The following is an 8,899-nucleotide window of genomic DNA, read 5'->3' as shown; positions in this document are numbered from 1 at the left end:
TTGGGGGTGGCAGGTACGGGGAGGGGGATGCAGCTTGGGGGGGCTGATGGTGGGGGGGAAAGTGGCTGTTTTCTGTCTGCAAACACATGGAGTTTATTACGGAGGGCGCGTTGCCGGCATGGCAGGGACTCTCGCCTTCATCCCGGCCTGCTGCATGGGGAACGGGATGGAGACCCCAAAGCAGCCTTGTCTGACACGCCAAGCAGATCCCGGCTGTGCCTGCTCCAGGTGCCCCGTCAATTCCACGGAGCTCCCTGCTTATAGGAGCACCCAGGGTGCTGCTGTCCCCCTGGCCCCAAATGTCCCCTCCTCAAAGGCCTTGCGGGGTGACCCCGGCAGGAGGAAGGTGGGGGGCATGCAGGGCATGGGGGGGCCGTGTTTGGCATGGGGATTAGCAAGCTCCCAGAGCGATGGTGGTCTCCCCCCCTCCCCACCGGACATGCAGGCAAATATTTGTGCCCAGACTTCGCAGGACGGCGAGAAGGAATTTCATTCTTGCGCCCACCTGCGGCTCCGCCGCCTGGCATTAACCCCTTCACCACCCTGAAGGATGGAGGGAGAGGGGCGAGGTGCCCTCCTGGCACCCCCCTGTCAGGGTGGAGAGCTGGGCCGAGGAGCAGGATGGGGAAAGGGGACATGGTGGGATCGCCCCAGATGCCAGCAGGGCCACCGGCACAAGGTGCCTTGGTGCAAGGCAGCAGCTGGAGGGTTTGCCCATGGGCATCCTCTGGGCAGCAGCCAGGGCTTTGTGCCGGGGTGCCGGGCAGTGCGTGGCCAGCTGGGAATTGGGAAAGGTGGGGAAAACCCTGCCAGCCTTCACCCCCTGAGCTGCCACACGCCAGCTAGGGTGCCCCTTGCAAGCCCCTTCACCCAGCAGCACCATGGTGCTTTCCTGGGACCAGCTGCCGGGGGAGTGGTGTGGGGTGCGGAGGGTGTGGGGAGCAGGATTTGCCCACGGATGTTTATTGGCAATTTGCAAATGTAAAAAAAAAGGCCCGGAGGGGGTAAGGAGCACCCAGCTCCTGGGGGCTGCCCGAGCTTGAGGACAGGGGCCAGCCCAGGTAGAGGGCCCCCCCCCCCCCGCCTGGCACCTCCAGAGCCCCACTGTGCTCCTTTCCCTGGCCCCGGGGCCAGCTGGGCCATGAGCAAACGGGGCTGTTTGCTCACGCCGGGATTAGCCGCTCTCTTTGTTCCTTTGACTTTCTCCTCCCTTTATGCTGGACCCTTTTATGGGGGCTTCAAAGGGGGCTGGGAGCCCCCTCCCTGGCCCTGGAAGCCCAGGTTTGCTTCCCGTGCCCCCCCTGCCTTGCACTGACATCCTGGGGGTGCCCACTGAGCACATCTGGGTGGCCTGCGGGGACAGCAGCTGTGCCACCCGTCCACGGTCTCCCCCCCACCCCCGCCCCCCCCTCGGCCGCCTGGCACCTCCGGCTGCCCTCATCACCTTGGCGAAGTGGGTGCGAACGGCTGGCCCCCCCGCAGTGGGATTCCCGGCACTTTGCACCCTGTAAAGAGAGGTGGGAAACTTGGCACTGGGATCCGGCCAGCTGCACAGCCCTGCGGCCCCCACCTGGCTTCCTGCCCCCTGCCAGAGCCCTGCCCGCCTCGGCCGGAGCCCCCATGCCCCTCTGGGGTCCCTGAGAGTCACTCACTGCCCCCAAACCCCCTTCCTCCACGGCACGCGTGGAGCCATCCCTGGATTTGGGCTGGTGGGAACGCGGTGGGCCAGCAGCAGGGGCTCCCCCCCACATCCCCCTCTGCCCCCCCGCCCGGCACGGACAGCAAATGCTGGCATTGCCGTTTCCAGCAGGAGAATACCAGGCTGCCCACAGGCATGGGCTCCAGCTGCCTGCCAGCTTCTGTCGCAGCTGCAAATGAGCGTTTTGGAGTGAAGGGACTACTGTAGGCACCTTGGGGTGCCTCAGTGCCCACTGGAGTCCAGCAGACCTCCAGTTTCCAGCTGCCCTCTGGTTTTCCCTGATGGGTTCATTTGCCTAATTACGAGGGCAAGCAGGGAGCGCGGGGCACCACAGCTCTCCAGCCTGGCATCGTCGATGGTTTTGCACCCAGGGAGGGACAGGGACCCGGGGAACGGCTGCGACTGGCACGGGGCCGGTGGCGGGAGCAGGGCCAGTGCTGGCAGAGGGGCTGAGGGTGCTGGAGGGCGCATTTGCAGCTTGTCACGTCCGCACAGACGGAGCACGGCTGTGCGGGGGAAGCCTGGCGGTGTTTGACCCCGGTGCTCGCGGCTCCCACCACCGCCAGCTGTGCCCCAAGCGAGCCGGGCTGCCAGCCTCGTCCCCGGAGCCGTGGCACCCGCCGGACCCTCCCGTCCAGGCACCCCGCAACCTGCAAGGTGGGTTGCCACGGGCCAAGCGGGGCATGGGGCAGGCGGAATGGGGCTGAGGTGTTTACTCTGCCTGTTGTCACCCGGCCAGGCGCTGCCGGGAACCGCCGGCCGCAGGGACAGGGGTGGGAGCATGCGAGAGTGTGCGAGAGCAGGGGTGTGAGAAGGAAGCATGCAGGCTGCGGGGAGACCGGGGGCAAGAGGATGTGGGCTGGGGGGGGGGTCGCCCCCAAAGGGAAGCATGTGGGGGGCTGCCCTGCCCCAGGGGTTATCCAAGCGTGCACCCCGATGTGTGCCGCAGGAAGTGCGCGTGTGCACATGTAGGTCTGAGGGTGCATGTGGGGGGCGTGTACACGTGTGCCATACGGACACACACGTGCATGCATACACGGGTATAGGTGGGTGCACCCCCCCAGCAGCCAGAGTGCCCTGGGAAGGGCTGGCTTTGCCAGGGGGGTGTCATGGCCATGCCAGGGCCTGGTGCTGGAGAGACCCCCAGTGTTTCTCCTACCCAGGGAGGGGGCATCTGTGGGTGCTTCACCTGCCTCAGCCCCAACCAATACCCCTGGTGAAACAGCCCTGGGGGCCGCACGCCAGCCAAACCCCTGTGCTCCATCACCCTCCCCAGCTCGGAGAGGTCACCGTGCACCACAGCCATGCCAGGGATCTCCACTTCCCTGAGTTGCCTCTGGGTGACAGATGCAGGGGTTGGAGCCCACCTCTGGGCAAGGGTCACTGGGCTTGGGGTCCACCTCTGGGCAAGGATCACTGGAGCTGGAGCCCACCTCTGGGCGATGGTCACCAGGGTTGGTGAAGGTCAACAGGATTGGAGCCCATCTCTGGGTGAAGGTCAACAGGGTTGGAGCCCACCTCTGGACGAGGATTTTTGGTGGCCTTCATGCCTGGCTGCCGCAGCCAGGAGCAGGACCCCATCAGGGCTGATAGTTCCAGGGCCACCCAGCACAGGGTCGCTGATGCCATCTCTCCTGCAGGTACCGGTGCCACCTCACCCCCTGGACGGGCACGGCCAAGGCGCTGACCACCGAGGCCCTGGCAGCCGAGCGCTCAGGCCAGTGGGCAGGTGAGCAGTCCCGGAGGGCGCCCGGGGACGCCCTTCCCGCGCCCCGAGCCAAGGGAGGAAGCGGCCGGAGGCAGGAAGCCGTCCCCCGGGCCCAGGGCCCCCGCTGCGATTTTGCTCGAAGGTCAGCGGCGACACAACAGGAAATCGCGCTGGGCGGCCGGGCTCCGGCCAGAGCCGGAGAGCCGTGCTGTGCCGCCCCGGGGGCACTCCTGGCCCCTGGCCCTCCAACCCGGCCGGGCGGCTCACGGGGAGCCCGCATCACCGCCGTCCTCCATGGAAGGGGGACGGGAGCCGGGGAGCAGCCGCTGGCCCCAGGGTGGAAGATGCAGGGCCGAAGCCCCCAGCTGAGCATGGAGCTGAACAGTGAGTGCGCGGCTAAAAGGGGGGACGGGAGCAAGCGGGAAGGGGCGCTGCGTTGGCAGCCGGCACCACGGCCAGAGTGTCCACCGCACGGGGACTCCAAGAGATGGAGACCCACATGTAGGTAGCAAACCCCAAGGGTGGCTCTGGTTTGGTTGGACCTGGCTGCTACCAGCACACAAGGGCAGCCAAGCATCTCTCCGAGCCTGTCCTAGGGAAACGGGCTACACCGAGGGCTTTTGGGGAGAGGTGCGGTGCCAAGGTGGGCAGCGAGGCAGGCGGATGCTCAGAGGGCCTTTGGAGAGGAGATGCCCATCACCAGGATGGGCGGTCATCGGGCACAGCAGCCACCCGGCCGAGAGGCATTCAGAGCAGCAGCGTGCCAGCGGTGCTGGGGAAGGCAGTGCTGGCAGGCGAGCCCTTGGCCGGAGCAGCGGCAAGGAGCAGACGGAGGCTGCGGGATGCTGCAGGCAGGGATTCCCCGAAGTGCACGTAATAGCCAGAGCTGCTCCTGGCACAGATCAGGAGGGCTGGCCCCGGTCTGCATAGGGAGCGTGGCTCTGCTCCTCGCCTGCAGCCCAGCCTGCAGAGGAGCCAAAAAACCTGGCACAGACGCAGCTGCACGGCCCCTTGGCGCACACCACCTGCCTTTCGGTACAGCAGGGAAACGGCTCTCCCCAGCGAGCGCCAGGCCCCTGTGCTGACTGACCGGAGGGCAGCACCAGGCTCTCCTCTGCCCCCCTAGACCTCCTGCTGTGTGCCCACCACAGGGCCATCAAGGGCACCAACAGGCTGAGGCAAGGGCTTGCTGCTGCAGGCATGGTCCTGGGCTGGAGCTGCCCAGGGAGGGTGGCATGGTACCCAAGGTAACCCCGCCTCCTGCAGGACTGCTCCTCCTCACATCCTTCCTCCTGCACATGGAAGAGGGCCATGCCAACCTAACACGGCTGGTCTGCGACAACAGACTCATCCAGAAGTACATCGGGGAGGCCAAGGACATGGAGAAGAAAGCGGTGAGAATACAGTCCCCCTCCACCCTAAACCCAAGGCCGGGGAGAGGCACAGCTCCTGGTATCTCACCTCAGCATCTCCTCTCCCCTCTAGGGCCAGTGCCAGGCACTGCCCACACTCAACTGCCCCATGGTGCTGCCCTTGGTGGACTTCAGCCTCCAGCAGTGGAAATCCAAATCGGTGAGAAAGGCTGGGAGGATGGTGCTGGCACTGGGGTGCCCATGGGGCTGGAGGAGTCCCCAGGTTGGCACAGGCACCAAAAATGCCAAACAAGATGCCTGTGGGCACACCTGGTGGCACAGGGGGGTTGAGGACCGCATCCAGACCTAGGGTGGGCATAGGAATGAATTGGGGCCAGGGGTCAGCCTGCTCACTGCCTGTTCTCCCAGAATGAGACCAAGCGGCAGGAGATCCTGTGCGACCTGGCACTGCTGGTGGGTGCCGTGGTAGAGGCCCAGGGCCAGGTGACCCAGGAGTGCGGGGCCAGGCAGCTGAGCCAGCTTTACCGACACACCAACTCCTTCCTCCTGCTCCTGCAGACCTTCAGCTGGGAGGTGAGACCTCCCCATGTGAGCCAGATCACCCTGGTGCAGGCACCAGCTGCGCTGGGCTGGGTACAACAGCATTTGTCACCCCTCTTGTCCTGCTCTCGCCCCTCAGGCAGGACCCTGGGAGCCAGGCTGCTCCACGCACTCTGTGGAGCAGACCCACGTCACCAGCATTTTCCTCACCTACCGGCAGCTAGTGCAGGGCAAGCTGCGCTTCTTCTTCCATGACCTGGCCAAGGACTTGTGCAAGCAAAGCCAGGAAGGTGGCAGAGACCCTCAGTGGAGGGCCCAGTGAGGCTGTGCACAGAGTTCACCCTGATCCCAGGTCAGAGAAAACCTGCCGGACACTGAGCTGTGCTCTGGGTGCCCAGGAAGGTGCCCGCAGGGAAAAGGTTGGCTCCTGTTCCTCAAGCCTTCAGCAACTGCACAACCCACAGAGGCAGAACGCGCCAACACCCCTGCGCCAGCAGGCACAGGCCCTGCTCCCACCCAGGCAGGCACCTCTACTGTGAATGCTTTATGATTAAAGAGCTATTTTTCTAAAGAGTCTTTTGGATCCTCCTTTTCTCCTCTGCTGTGGCCCTGGGCAGGGGGACCACACATTCCCAGGGGCCTCCATCAGAGGCAGCCCCTCAGAGATGTGCTCCGGGTCTCTCTCCAGCACCCAGCTCCCTCCCACGGCAGCCGCCAGCTTGGCAGGGCAGGCGGGCTCTGTCAGGCACCAGACCCCACTTGGGGACATGAGCTACCACTCCTCACCCTCTACACCCACCTGCCCCTCCCTAGCCTTAGCGTGCACCATGCCCAGCAGGGCAGCAGAGAAGAGCCCAAGGCAGGTTTGGACTGTACGTCCTTTGGGAAAGTGGTGTGAGCCCCCTTTGCTCCCCACGCATGTGTACCCGCTCCCTGCCAGCCTCATCTCCCAGCCAGCAGAGCCAGATCTAGAAAAAACATCTCAGTTTAATCAAGAACAAGCCTGGCCTGCCTCAGGATGGCTCCTTAGGAAGCTGTCCCCAGCCCCAAGGCAGACAGGCGCTGTCCCAGTCCAGCTGCCCCTGGCCAGAGCCGGGGCCTCGCCTGCTTTTGAAGCACAGGAAGGCAGAGGTGAGGAGACGCCCAGCAGGCAGGACCATGGAGTACCCAGTGCAGTCTCCACTCGGCTGTTAGGCACCTCTCTCCATGCAGGAGGTGACTGCAGATCCCAGAAGGAGTCAGAAGAGGCCGGGATGAGGAGAGGGACTGCTCCCTCCTCCCCAGTTCTGGAAGGGACAGGCAGTGTGGATGCTGGGGCAGAATTTGGGGTCGCAGAGTTCCTGTTTGCTCGCCAGCAGAACGTCTCTGGGGCAGCCCATGGAGGTAGGAGGTCTCCTAGAAGGCCAGCTTCTTCATCAGCAGGTAAACTCGAGAGTCCACTTCAAAGCCATGCAGGTTGTTTGCATCCCCCTGCAGCCGCATGAGCAGTCCCCCGTAGGACACGTAGGCAGAGCTGGGGCAGGAGGAGAGGAGCAGTGAGAGCAGGGAATCCCATGGGAGACCCAGACTGAGATCCTGGTGCCTCCCCCACGCCACCCCAGAGCACCGTGTCCCCCCACTCCTGCAGACAGGCACTCACAGGCGTGTGGCTGCCTCTGTGGAGGTTTCATCCCCTTCAATCCTGTACACCTTGCCGTACATCACATACTCGAACTGGTCTGCCCTGCGACAAGATGGTGGGAGTTCAGAGAAGAGTCAAACCCAGGTGTTCCCCCTGCTGAATGTCCTTTGGGAGAAGGTTTCTCACAGCCCCCCAGCACTTCACCTTTTCCCTCATCCACCCCCACATGGGTCCCGGCTGGACCCCATACCTGGATGGCCTGTCATCCGTGGGGTTATACTCGCCATCATCTAGAGTGCCATCTTCATACAAGGTGCTGGCGATGACCAGGCGGAATTTGTCCCCTGGGAAGAGAGGGCAGAGGAGTGGTGAGAAAGTGGGGGGGCACAGCCAGAACAGCAGCAGCGGCCACAGCAGATCTCAGGGTGGTGGCAAGGAGCTGCCCTGGCAGGTTTAGCACAAAGCCCCGTCCCTGCCTTCAGTCCTCCAACATGATTGCGGGGAACGCGGAAAAGATTGCTCTAGATCCTCTGTCTCCGGATTCCCCACAGACATTGGTCACCACTGTGGAGGAAACCAGAGCCACCAGCACACCACTGCTGGTGTTTTCATGGGACACAGCAAGAGATTCACAGGGAGAGTTCCAGAGGGCTTGGCTGGACCCTGGGCAGATGGGCGAGACCCTGCAGTAACAGTTCCAGCCCTTCTGTACTTCATTGAGGGTAAGACTCTCCTTTCCACCTGTTTAGTATATTAGGCCACAGAAGCTCATTTCAAAAGGTCTCCCTCAAGGCTTGGTTACCACCAACTGAGGCAGTTTCACTAGACAGCATCTCTGGGAAACAGGCCAGAGATGAATCCCAACACATAGTGAGGCAAACCAGAATCCAGCTCAGCTCCAGCACACTGAGAGTGCCTAGTACCTCCTGCCACCTGGGGACAGCACAGGGGCCCAAGGAAGTCTGAGACAGCTCACTCCTTGTTTGCAGCAAATTCAGTCCCCCTCCTCCAAGCACCAGCATGCGCCTCTCTAAGCTTACCCACCCAAGCTGACACTGGCTCAGGCCTAGCACACTCTGAACTAGAGGCCCGATAGCCTACCCAGGTCCACGGGGTAGATCTGGATGTTCACGTCCAGGATGAGGTCCATCTTGAAGGACTCGCTCTCACAGTGCAGGCGGGATACTGAGAAGAGCAGCAGAGTCAGCGACAAAGACAGCGAAGACCCCCAGGGGCTGGGTAGGAGCAGGGTCCCAGGGCCAGGCCATTCTTGTCCCCACCCCAGGCTGGCACCCGAACTGTTTGTGAGGAAGGGGCACACAGGGTTTGGGGGATGGATGCCAGAGCCCAGGAGCAGACTAAGGTGCGCACAGGCAGGCAGAGGAACACGGTGGGGTGGGGAATGGAGCGTACCGGGGTCGCGGGGGTATGGAGGGGCACAGAAGCCGGGCTGGGGAAGCAGGGCGCACCGGGGTGCGGCAACACACGGTCGGGTCGGTGCCGGACGACGGCGAGGGGACAGGGGCCCCCGCCGGCGGGAAGGGCAGCGGGGGAAGCGGGACAGGCCGGGCTGAGGGAGGGTAGAAGACCCCCGCGCCGCGGGAGGGCAGCGCCGAGCCGCTCCGGCCTGAGGCGGCGCAGGCCCGGGCTGGAACCCGGCAGGGAGCAGCCGGGGCCGGGCGGCGCCGGGGCCCCACTCACCACGGTCGAACTTCTTGCCCTCGGGGTCGATGTCCTTGACGTCGAAGATGTCCTCGAAGAGGATCCCGGCCATGGCGCCGACTCCGCGTCCCGCTCCCGCCCAGCGCCCTGCCGATGACGCGCCCTCACTTCCGCCACGGACAGCCAGGCGGGCGCCTTTCCGCCGCGGAGCGGAAGTAGCCTCGGGGGTGGGCGGGGCGATTCCCGCGCCTGCGCACTACTGCCGACCGGCGGCGGGTGTCCGTGCGGTCCTAGTG

The 8,899-nt window shown here is 64.3% G+C and overlaps 2 protein-coding genes across 3 annotated transcripts; one reads left to right on the top strand and one right to left on the bottom strand.

Annotated features, from left to right (window-relative positions):
• Nucleotides 1–3,778: 3,778 nt before the first annotated feature.
• THPO (thrombopoietin) lies at nucleotides 3,779–5,642 on the top strand. Its single transcript, XM_010573095.1, has 5 exons — nucleotides 3,779–3,791; nucleotides 4,674–4,801; nucleotides 4,893–4,979; nucleotides 5,189–5,353; nucleotides 5,460–5,642. Exons 1-5 carry the CDS (start codon nucleotides 3,779–3,781, stop codon nucleotides 5,640–5,642), a joined length of 576 nt encoding a protein of 191 aa, XP_010571397.1.
• A 987-nt stretch (nucleotides 5,643–6,629) lies between these two features.
• Nucleotides 6,630–8,757, bottom strand: POLR2H (polymerase (RNA) II (DNA directed) polypeptide H). Of its 2 annotated transcripts, XM_010572972.1 has the most exons (5): nucleotides 8,643–8,757; nucleotides 8,043–8,126; nucleotides 7,192–7,285; nucleotides 6,960–7,043; nucleotides 6,630–6,833 (listed from the first exon to the last, which is right to left on the bottom strand). In XM_010572972.1, exons 1-5 carry the CDS (start codon nucleotides 8,713–8,715, stop codon nucleotides 6,716–6,718), a joined length of 453 nt encoding a protein of 150 aa, XP_010571274.1. In that variant the 5' UTR covers nucleotides 8,716–8,757; the 3' UTR covers nucleotides 6,630–6,715. The 2 variants fall into 2 exon arrangements, with proteins under 2 accessions (XP_010571274.1, XP_010571275.1); XM_010572973.1 differs by lacking the exons at nucleotides 6,960–7,043; nucleotides 7,192–7,285 and having other exon boundaries at nucleotides 6,736–6,833; nucleotides 8,643–8,745.
• Nucleotides 8,758–8,899: the final 142 nt, after the last annotated feature.

This window comes from Haliaeetus leucocephalus, unplaced genomic scaffold (genome assembly GCF_000737465.1).
Source record: "Haliaeetus leucocephalus isolate CR32 unplaced genomic scaffold, Haliaeetus_leucocephalus-4.0 Scaffold362, whole genome shotgun sequence".
NCBI classification, from domain to species: Eukaryota; Metazoa; Chordata; class Aves; order Accipitriformes; family Accipitridae; genus Haliaeetus; species Haliaeetus leucocephalus.
This window is presented reverse-complemented; position numbering and strand designations above follow the sequence as displayed.

Coding starts and splice junctions, on each gene's coding strand:
- POLR2H (XM_010572972.1), bottom strand. CDS start 8,715: ATGGCCGGGATCCTCTTCGAGGACATCTTCGACGTCAAGGACATCGAC. Junction 8,127..8,642: donor GGGCAAGAAGTTCGACCGTG/GTGAGTGGGGCC, acceptor TGCTCTTCTCAG/TATCCCGCCTGCACTGTGAG. Junction 7,044..7,191: donor ACGGATGACAGGCCATCCAG/GTATGGGGTCCA, acceptor ATCTTGTCGCAG/GGCAGACCAGTTCGAGTATG.
- THPO (XM_010573095.1), top strand. Junction 4,802..4,892: donor AGGACATGGAGAAGAAAGCG/GTGAGAATACAG, acceptor TCTCCCCTCTAG/GGCCAGTGCCAGGCACTGCC. Junction 4,980..5,188: donor AGCAGTGGAAATCCAAATCG/GTGAGAAAGGCT, acceptor CTGTTCTCCCAG/AATGAGACCAAGCGGCAGGA.